Source organism: Salmo trutta, unplaced genomic scaffold (genome assembly GCF_901001165.1).
Source record: "Salmo trutta unplaced genomic scaffold, fSalTru1.1, whole genome shotgun sequence".
In the NCBI taxonomy this organism is placed as follows: Eukaryota; Metazoa; Chordata; class Actinopteri; order Salmoniformes; family Salmonidae; genus Salmo; species Salmo trutta.
In genome coordinates, this window is record NW_021823195.1 from 2,664,500 (window position 1) to 2,675,921 (window position 11,422).

Genomic DNA, 11,422 nt, shown 5'->3' on the forward strand with positions numbered 1-11,422 from the left:
GGTTCCACCAGCAACAGGTCTGGTTTGGGGTTCACCAGCAACAGGTCTGGTTTGGGGTTCCACCAGCAACAGGTCTGGTTTGGGGTTCCACCAGCAACAGGTCTGGTTTGGGGTTCCACCAGCAACAGGTCTGGTTTGGGGTTCCACCAGCAACAGGTCTGGTTTGGGGTTCCACCAGCAACAGGTCTGGTTTGGGGTTTAACCAGCAACAGGTCTGGTTTGGGTTTCCACCAGCAACAGGTCTGGTTTGGGGTTTAACCAGCAACAGGTCTGGTTTGGGGTTCCACCAGCAACAGGTCTGGTTTGGGGTTCTACCAGCAACAGGTTTCACCAGCATTCCTTCTCCTCCAAACACGGCGAGTTGAGTTGATGCCAAAGAGCTCCAGTTTGGTCTCATCTGACCACAACACCTTCACCCAGTTGTCCTCTGAATCATTCAGATGTTCATTGGCAAACTTCAGACGGGCCTGTATATGTGCTTTCTTGAGCAGGGGGACCTTGCGGGTGCTGCAGGATTTCAGGCCTTCACGGCGTAGTGTGTTACCAATTGTTTTCTTGGTGACTATGGTCCCAGCTGCCTTGAGATCATTGACAAGATCCTCCCATGTTGTTCTGGGCTGATTCCTCACCGTTCTCATGATCATTGCAACTCCACGAGGTGAGATCTTGCATGGAGCCCCAGGCCGAGGGAGATTGACAGTTCTTTTGTGTTTCTTCCATTTGCGAATAATCGCACCAACTGTTGTCACCAAGCTGCTTGGCGATGGTTTTGTAGCCCATTCCAGCCTTGTGTAGGTCTACAATCTTGTCCCTGACATCCTTGGAGAGCTCTTTGGTCTTGGCCATGGTGGAGAGTTTGGAATCTGATTGATTGATTGCTTCTGTGGACAGGTGTCTATTTTACAGGTAACAAACTGAGATTAGGAGCACTCCCTTTAAGAGTGTGCTCCTAATGTCAGCTCGTTACCTGTATAAAAGACACCTGGGAGCCAGAAATCTTTCTGATTGAGAGGGGGGTCAAATACTTATTTCCCTCATTAAAATGCAAATCAATTTATAACATTTTTGACCTGCGTTTTTCTGGATTTTTTTCTTGTTATTCTGTCTCTCACTGTTCAAATAAACCTACCATTAAAATTATAGACTGATCATTTCTTTGTCAGTGGGCAAACGTACAAAACCAGCAGGGGATCAAATACTTTTTCCCCCCTCACTGTACATAACTCCAACACTGAATACACATTATTGCAGTACAGGATTCCAACACATACACCTATTACTGCAGTACAGGACTGCATCCATGCCACAGTGGATATCATCAACAGCTTCACTCAACCCAATGAGAAGCACAGTAGATACAAGCCACCACCGTCACGTAACACTGATACAAGAACAACAAGAACACTTCAACAAACAAACTACCACAATAACTCACAACAACAACAAAAACTCCATCTCCCAGAGTTCCCCTGCCTGCGCGGAGGGGGGGGGGGGCGTGGCTAACTCACCGGCAGGTGTGTGAAGACCTGGAAGGTGCTGCGGAGGAAGTTGATGAGGTCCATAAGGTATCCACTGGCCTGGCCGTCTGACTCCGGCATGCCCCAATCATAGTCTGCCAGCTGGATAAACTCGTCTATCTTCTGGTTTAGTTTGGTGTAGATCTCTCCCTCCGCTGCATGACGTGCATCCTAGACACAGCAGACAGGGAACACCAACACGTCAGTACTACTGACTGAATGAGCTGAACGCCAGGTAATACTACGTCAGTACTACTGACTGAATGAGCTGAACGCCAGGTAATACTACATCAGTACTACGGAGGTTACTACTGAATGAGCTGAACGCCAGGTAATACTACGTCAGTACTACATCAGTAGTACTGACAGAATGAGCTGAACGGCAGGTAATACTACGTCAGTACTACGGAGGTTACTACGGACAGAATGAGCTGAACGCCAGGTAATACTACGTCAGTACTACTGACAGAATGAGCTGAACGCCAGGTAATACTACGTCAGTGCACATTGATGAACGACGCTGAACTACCGGAAGCTCTGGAAAGTTTATAACAGTTCCCTTAATTCCACCAATAACCATGTTTTGAGCCTGCGGCAACACAAAGAGAAGAGACTTACGACTAAATGAATATACCTTAACTATGTTTGTTTATTAGTTATATCTAATTAGTGAAGTAGAAACACCGGTGGAGAATTCAGACAGAAATGACCCAAGGATTTCCTACACTACCTTAAAGGTGGAAAGGCCGTAGAGCCGCGTGGTGTGTACGGTCTCTGGTGAGATGTTGGTGATGTTGGTGATGAAGTCCTCCAGGTATTTACAGGCCTGCTCCAGATGGGTTGTGTTGATGATGATCTGGACTAACTGCAATACAACAACAACAACAAAGAGAGACGTAACGAGACCAACTGTTAAATATATCAGCACTTTTCTTAAATAATTCCCTCATCAAATAAAGGTGAAAAAGAACAAAAATATGTTTTGGGGGGGGGGGTCACCACACCTTGAAGAAACACTTTTATTTTTTTAGTAAACAATTATTAGCATCCCTGTATATAGCCTCCACATTGACTCTGTACCGGTACCCCCCCCCTGTATATAGCCTCCACATTGACTCTGTACCGGTACCCCTGTATATAGCCTCCACATTGACTCTGTACCGGTACCCCCTGTATATAGCCTCCACATTGACTCTGTACCGGTACCCCCCTGTATATAGCCTCCACACTGACTCTGTACCGGTACCCCCTGTATATAGCCTCCACATTGACTCTGTACCGGTACCCCCTGTATATAGCCTCCACATTGATTATGTACCGGTACCCCCTGTATATAGCCTCCACATTGATTATGTACCGGTACCCCCTGTATATAGCCTCCACATTGACTCTGTACCGGTACCCCCTGTATATAGCCTCCAATTGACTCTGTACCGGTACCCCCTGTATATAGCCTCCACATTGACTCTGTACCGGTACCCCCTGTATATAGCCTCCACATTGACTCTGTACCATACCCCCTGTATATAGCCTCCACATTGACTCTGTACCGGTACCCCCTGTATATAGCCTCCCCATTGACTCTGTACCGGTACCCCCCTGTATATAGTCTCCACATTGTCTCTGTACCGGTACCCCCTGTATATAGCCTCCACATTGACTCTGTACCGGTACCCCCTGTATATAGCCTCCACATTGACTCTGTACCCCCTGTATATAGCCTCCACATTGACTCTGTACCCCCTGTATATAGCCCCCACATTGACTCTGTACCCCCTGTATATAGTCTCACTATTGTTACTGCTCTTTAATTACTTTAATTTCTTATTTTTTAAACTGCATTGTTGGTTAGAGGCTTGCAAATAATCATGTCACTGTAAGGTTGTATTCGGCACTTAACTTGTACCTAATAAACTGTCCGGGATACCTTCCAATTAGTGGATTGGGCTATTTCAGCCACACCCATTGCTGCCACGTGTATAAAATCGAGCACACACCTATGCAAATCTCCATAGACACACATTGGCAGTAGAATGGCCTTACTGAAGAGCTCAGTCACTTTCAACGTGGCACCTCCATCAGCTTTCCAACAAGTCAGTTCATCAAATTTCTGTCCTGCTAGAACTGCCCCCAGTCAACTGTAAGTGCTGTTATAGTGAAGTGGACATGTCTAGGAACAACAACGGCTCAGCCGCGAAGTGGTAGGCTACACAAGCTCACAGAACGGGGGGTGCCAAGTGTTGAATCGCGTAAAAATAATTCTCGGTTGCAACACTCACTACTAAGTTCCAAACTGCCGCTGGAAGCAACGTCAGCACAAGAACTGTTTGTCGGGAGCTTCATGAAATGGGTTTCCATGGCCGAGCAGTCGCATACAAGCCTATGATCACCATGCGCAATGCCAAGCGTCGACTGGAGTGGTCTAACGATGGTCTCTGGAGCAGTGGAAACGCGTTCTCTGGCGTGATGAATCACGCTTCACCATCTGGCAGTCCGACGGACAAATCTGGGTTTGGCGGATGCCAGGAGAACGCTACCTGCCTGAATGCATAGTGCCAACTGTAAAGCTTTGATGGAGGAGGAATAATGGTCTGGGGCTGTTTTTCATGGCTCGAGCTACGAGCCTTAGTTCCAGTGAAGGGATATCTTAATGTTACAGCATACAATGACATTCTAATTGATTCTGTGCTTCCAACTTTGTGGCAACAGTTTGAGGAAGGCCCTTTCCTGTTTCAGCAGGAAGACCCCCGTGCACAAAGCGAGGTCTATAGAGAAATGTTTTGCTGCGATCGGTGTGGAAGAACTTGACTGTCCGGCACAGAGCCCTGACTTCAACCCCATCGAACACCTTTGGGATGAAAGCAAGTTCCTGCAGCAATGTTCCAACATCTAGCAGAAAGCCTTCCCAGTAGAGGGGGGGGGGGGGACCAACTCCATATTAATGCCTTCCCTGAAGAGTGGAGGCTGTTTTTGCAGTAAAGGGGGACCAACTCCATATTAAAGCCTTCCCTGAAGAGTGGAGGCTATTATAGCAGTAAAGGGGGGACCAACTCCATATTAATGCCCATGATATTGGAATGAGGTGTTGGATGAGCAGGTCTCCCCATACTTTAGGTCATGTAGGGTATAATGTACTGTACCTCAGTTAGTCCTATATGGGGTTTCTTGATGAGGTTCTGTAGACAGCCACTCAGTGTCCTCGTCAACAACAGGTTGGTGGATTTACGGAGCATGTCATCGATCTCTGTCCAGCTGAAAACACAAACCCAAAACAAAACCATAAAGAGAAGTGATGTTTCACAAAAGTTCCCGAACTTTTCTATTCTCATAGTTTCTACAGATTGTAAATTAAAAGATTTTGATTAACAGTATTATAATTATTGATCGATTGACTATGACTTTTCAGATCATCCAGCAGTGCTATTTGCAGAGTTCACGCCATTCCTGAACCTGCGACCAAAAAACAAGCTACATATGGACAGTACTTCCCCGTAGCTCAGTTGGTAGAGCATGGTGTTTGCAACACCAGGGTTGTGGGTTCGATTCCCACGGGGGGCCAAGTACGAATAAAAAAAAAAATTAAAAAAAAATGTATGAAATGAAAATGAAATGTATGCATTCACTACTGTAAGTTGCTCTGGATAAGAGCGTCTGCTAAATGACTAAAATGTACTACAACAAACAATCAAATGATTCTGTCTCTTCACAGCAACATCTGCAGATAACATTCTATTGGTTGCAAGAATTTTGAACAATTTAAATTAAAAAAAATCTAAGTTGTGTGTTGTTTTGTGTATCAATTCATAAACCATGTGTCATAGAATCGGTACATTGAAAATCTCTTCCGAACTATTTAGCAATCTGTACAGCACAGGTGTACATTTTTTTGGTCCTTAAAATGAAAGCATTATACTTTTTTTATCACAATTTTTTTAAACAAATTTTGGTCTTTAATGCAGGTCCGACAGACAAGTTCCTTACTTTCTCCCCCTCCCACTTGGCCTCTTCCATTTTTGTGCTAATGCTGCAATTAGTTGGTTGTAATTTTGGATAGAGCAGACTTCTCCATATAGTTTTGTGTGACAACTCCACCAGTCCTATTAATGATTTAATTTACAAAATATTATTTTTGTAAACAATTTTTTTTTAACAAATATGTTATAATATTTGTTGTAATATTTGTTGTCTTTTCTGGTGGATTAAACTAAAATTTCAACCAACTTTCTATGACTTGTTCTAAAAATAGTAATATTTTTGAGATAATTTCATTTTCAAATAACCTAAAGTGAGAGGTTGTAATCTGAATAAAGGGGAAAAGGCCATTCTTGAACACTGGGTGAGACATTTTTACTAACCTGCTAGAGAACCAGTTCAGATTTAATTATAGCTTTTGTATTAATGAAGCCTTCAATGAGAGATCTAATGCTTTCATATGTAATCATCTCTGCCCTCTGAATACATATTGATTATATAAATAGGCCCGTTTAATTTTGTCTGTCTTGCCATTCAAAATAAAATGGAATATTTCATTAGGTGTAAAGGTAGGACATACGCAAATAGGTAAACTGGGATATGACTAAAGAGTTAAATCAGGGTGATTTTTACACAAATAGACAGGTATTTTCCCTTTCCATGGTAGCAAGATCTTATCTAGTTTTCCTAACTTTCTACAAAAATGTATTGTAGTGAGATAATTTCTTTCTTTCGGGAAATGAATAAATTATGTCCACTTCACCGTCAGACCATTTTATTGGTAAACTACACGGTAATGTAAAAGTTGTATTTTTTTGTGATCTAATACGTAATATAGCATAATTTGGTTGTAATCCAGAGAGGTTAGAACAATTATCTAGATGCTCTATGGGGCTGTGGAGGGATCCAAATTGTGGATTTAAAAGAAAACATGAATCATCTGTATACAATGACACCTTTGTTCTTAAACCTTGGATTTCTAGCCCATTGATGTTATTGTTGGATCTGATTTTAATAGCTAACATTTTGACGGCCATAACAAATAAATATGCCGATAGTGGACAACCTTGTTTTACTCCTCGAAAGTTTAATACTTTCTGAGAAGTGGTCATTATTTACTATTTTACACCTAGGGTTACCAAACACACCTTTAACCTATTGTATAAGAGATTCTCCTAAATTAAAATAGTCCAGGCATTTATATATAAACTCCAGTCGTAATTATCAAAAGCCTTTTCAAAGTCTGCTATGAAAACCAGACCTGGTTTCTCAGTGTTTTTTTATAGTGTTCTGTTGTTTCCAGTACTTATCTTATAATACCTCCAATGTATCGTCCATGTAAAAAAACCTGTCTGATTAGGATGAATAATATCCAACAATACCTTTTTTAATTCTATGCGCTATGTATCATGCTCCTGGGGAGATTAAGGCAAAACTGGCCACCTCCTCCCTTCATTTTATTGATCAAATCAAGTCACTTGCTAATAAGATGGAAGACAGCCGATCGCGGATTTACTACCAGAGAGACTTTCGAAAACTGCAATACGCTCTGCTTTTCTAAAACATGGCTATCGGACAAGATACCCTCCTACGACTATCCAACTCAATGGTTTTTCCATTTACTGAGCGGACAGGACAGTTGAGTCAGGGAAATCCAGAGGGGGAGGGGTTGCATATACTGAGCGGACAGGACGGTTGAGTCAGGGAAATCCAGAGGGGGCGGGGGTTTGCCTCTTCATCAACAACAAATGGTGTGCTGACTCAAGCGCAGTAGACGTCTCAAACCATTATTCACCCGTATTGGAATAGGGAGGTTTTTTTTGCTGTTATCGTGACTGTGGTATACTTTCCACCTCAGGACAAGAAAAAAAAAGCTGGCACTCAAAGTAACTGTACAAGGCTATAAACAAGCAGGAAAACATACATCAAGCAAGCATACAAGACCCTTGCTCATCCTCCATTAGGCAAATCAAATTATGACTCCGTATTCCTGCTTCCTGTTTACAAGCAGAAGCTCAAAACCTGTGACTCGCTCTGTTGATAAATGGTTCACAGATTATCAGAGATTATGAGATTAGAGATCAGAGATTATGCTACAGGACCTGCTGTAGCAGGAATTCCCCAGGGCAGATGTCTAGGCCCCTTACTTTTTTCAATCTTTACTCGCCACTGGCTTTGAGTAAAGCCTGTGTGTCTATGTGGATGACTCAACACTATACACGTCAGCTACTACAGCGACTGAAATGACTGCAACACTTAACAAAGAGCTGCAGTTAGTTTCAGAATGGGTGGCAAGGAATAAATTAGTCCTAAATATTTTAAAAACTAAAAGCATTGTATTTGTGACAAATCATTCACTAAACCCTAAACTTCAACTAAATCTTGTAATAAATCATGTGGAAATTGAGCAAGTTGAGGAGACTAAACTGCTTGGAGTACGTTACATTTAACAACTTTAGATTCTACAAAAAAATAAAAGTTGCTAGTGAAAGTCAGGATAATCACTTGTACATAACTGGCTCCTCTTACTTCCTGTCGCAAGGCATTCTGGAACTTGCAGTCAAAAGCGTAATCCAATACTAACCAATACAACAACAAAAAATATGTATGTAGTTCTCTCAATCTCCAACATACGAATTCTAATACAATTACATATGTAAATAACTGTAAAGAAAATATCTTTAGATACAGCTCAATGAATTAACTGTAAACATTAACTCTGTAATCCGTTAAAGTTACAAGAGTTACCTTAGCTCTCTTGGGTACAGGAACAATGGTGGACATCTTGAAGCATGTGGGGACAACAGACTGGGATAGGGAGAGATTGAATATGTCCGTCAACACTCCAGCCAGCTGGTCTGCGCACGCTCGGAGGACGCGGCTAGGGATGCCGTCTGTGCCGGCAGCCTTGGGAGGGTTAACACGCTTAAAATGTCTTACTCACGTTGGGAGAGCCCACAGTCCTTGGTAGCGGGCAGCGTCGGTGGCACTGTGTTATCCTCAAAGCAGGCGAAGAAGGTGTTTAGCTTGTCCGGAAGCGAGACGGTGTTCGCGACGTGGCTGGTTTTCTCTTTCTAGTCCGTGATTGTCTGTAGACCCTGCCACATACGTCTAGTGTCTTAGCCGTTAAATTGCGACTCCACTTTGTCTCTGTACTGATGTTTTGCCTGTTTGATTGCCTTACGGAGGGAATAACTACAGTTTGTATTCTGTCATATTCCCAGTCACCTTTCCATGGTTAAATGCGGTGTTTCACGCTTTCAGTTTTGCTCGAATGCTGCCATCTATCCGGTTTCTGGTTTGGGTATGTTTTAATAGTCACAGTGGGTACAACATCCCCTATACACTTCCTGATTAACTCAGTCACTGTATCCGTGTATTCGTCGATGTTATTCTCAGAGGCTACCCGAAATATATCCCAATCCGCTTGATCAAAACAGTCTTGAAGCATGGATTTCGATTGGTCAGACTAGCGTTGAATAGACCTTAGAACCGGGTATTTCCTGTTTGAGTTTCTGCCTATTAGGTAGGGAGGAGTAAAATGGAGTCGTGGTCTGATTTGTCGAAGGGAGGGTGGGGGAGGGCCTTGTAGACATTTCAAAAAGCTGAGTAGCAGTGGTCCAGTGTTTTACCAGCGTGAGTACTACAGTCAAATTTAATTTGGTAAAATCCCCGGCTACAATAAATGCGGCCTCAGGACATGTGGTTTCCAGTTTGCATAAAGTCCAGTGTAGTTCTTTGAGGGCCGTCGTGTTATTGGCTTGAGGGGGATATACACGGCTGTGACTATAACCGAAGAGAATTCTCTCGGGAGGTAATACAGTCGGCATTTGATTGTGAGGTATTCTAGTTCGGGATGAGTGGTTCATCATGAAACCCCGCCTTTCTTCTTCTTCCCGGAGAGTTCTTTATTATTCCTGTCTGCGCGATGCACTGAGAACCCAGATGGCTGTATGGATGGGGACCAGTATACCCCGAGAGAGCCATGTTTCCAGGAAACAGAGTACGTTACAATCCCTGTCGTCTCTCTGGAAGGAGCTTGTCTACTTTATTATCCACAGACTGAACATTCTCTAACATAGAAAGATAACGTTATCTAAAAGACTATCTTGGCAGTGTAGAGAACATTCTGCTGTTGTAAAGCAACTTTTCTGCAATTCTATGCATTTTGTTCTTCTGCTAAAACATTATACCAAAATCATTGGGCATGTGCTCTGAATGCCCGTTGTATTTATTTTTTCTATTCTCCCTGACTGTCTAGCTTTTATTTGATTGAAAACTAACAAAGATGGTATTATTAGAAAATATTAGTTATACCCAAGAAATGACCAGAGACAGCCCGCCTAAGAATAGTCTATACAGCAAAAACCCTGTAACTAGCTCCAATGACAAATTTCCTACACATTAAAGAAATAGTTAGATATTTTGGCAAAGAAGCAATTCATCTAACCCCCCCCCCCCCAGAGTCGGACGAACAAGAATAGCTAGCATGCTAACTGTTGTAAACGACCAGTTATTGAGCAAACGCTAGTAAGCGTTGGATCGTGAACCTACCTCCATCTTCCTTCATACTGGACGCAGAGACATAAAAATTGTAACCACTGTGGTATTGTATTGCAGCAAGAGATATTCAAGGACAATTTGTTTAAAAGAATAGCTGATCTCCTGCAGGGGGCAGCAGACTCCCAGTTATTAACCCCATGTACTAGGGACCCTAGTGAGGGAACAGCCAGGCTCTGACTCCCAGTTATTAACCCCCTGTACTAGGGACCCTAGTGAGGGAACAGCCAGGCTCTGACTCCCAGTTATAACCCCCTGTACTAGGGACCCTAGTGAGGGAACAGCCAGGCTCTGACTCCCAGTTATTAACCCCCTGTACTAGGGACCCTAGTGAGGGAACAGCCAGGCTCTGACTCCCAGTTATTAACCCCCTGTACTAGGGACCCTAGTGAGGGAACAGCCAGGCTCTGACTCCCAGTTATTAACCCCCTGTACTAGGGACCCTAGTGAGGGAACAGCCAGGCTCTGACTCCCAGTTATTAACCCCCTGTACTAGGGACCCTAGTGAGGGAATAGCACACAACAAGACATTAAGACTGACCCCACAGTATTAAACACAACCGTTTTTATAATGTGTCCCAAACTGTACCTGCTTTCCCTAACATAAGCGCACTACTTTTTCTCCCACCGACGCCCCAAATGGACCCCTGGTGGAAAGTAGTGCACTACATCGGATAATAACAGGTTGTGATTTGGGAAGCGGACCTAACGAGCCGACGGACTCACCTGCGATGCAGCGACTCGGAGAACTTCAGGCTGGCGTAGATAAACTCCTTGACCTGAACGTAGATCTGAGGCACCGACTGAGACATCGGCAGCTTCTTCGGAAAGTCTTGCTGTTGACAAAAAAATAACAAATAAAAACCCCAGGGTTTATTTAACTGAAGGGACTTTTTATAAAAGGAGAAAAGAGCGTCGACTTTAAGACACAGTTTCATCACATCCTGATGTTGTGAAGTTAGTTAAAGGGGTGTTGAATGAAGGACAAACCTTTTCGATTTCTGCGTCGTGGAAAGGGAACCTACTAATTACAGACTTGTAGTCTTCTTCGGTCTCTACGGGGATAGGGCTGTAGTTATCCAGTTCAAAGATCTCCCTGAATACCAGAGCCCATTTCTTCAGCAGCGTTTCATTGTACTGGTCTCTGATCTCATACAGTAGGTCAAACAGTCTGTTCACTGGGTAGCCATAACCCTGGAGAGAGAGAGGGAGGGAGGGAGGGAGGGAGGGAGGGAGGGAGGGGAGGGAGGGAGGGAGGAGGAGAGAGAGAGAGAGAGGGAGGGAGGGAGGGAGGGAGGGAGGAGGGAGGGAGGGAGGGCGGGAGGGAGGGAGGGACGGAGGAGGAGGGAGGGAGGGAGGGAGGGAGGATGGGG

General features: G+C 43.7%; 1 protein-coding gene across 1 annotated transcript in view; it reads right to left on the minus strand.

Moving 5' to 3' along the window:
• LOC115189553 (exocyst complex component 6) overlaps positions 1 to 11,265 on the minus strand; it is a 34,033-nt gene extending 22,768 nt beyond the window's left edge. Inside the window, exons 1-5 of the mRNA XM_029748179.1 lie at positions 11,040 to 11,265; positions 10,776 to 10,885; positions 4,658 to 4,769; positions 2,248 to 2,382; positions 1,509 to 1,688 (exon numbers count right to left, since the gene is read on the minus strand). Coding sequence (XP_029604039.1) covers positions 1,509 to 1,688; positions 2,248 to 2,382; positions 4,658 to 4,769; positions 10,776 to 10,861 — 513 coding nt within the window. The 5' untranslated portion in view covers positions 10,862 to 10,885; positions 11,040 to 11,265. The remainder of the gene's footprint in view (positions 1 to 1,508; positions 1,689 to 2,247; positions 2,383 to 4,657; positions 4,770 to 10,775; positions 10,886 to 11,039) is intronic.
• Between the last annotated feature and the right edge of the window lie 157 nt (positions 11,266 to 11,422).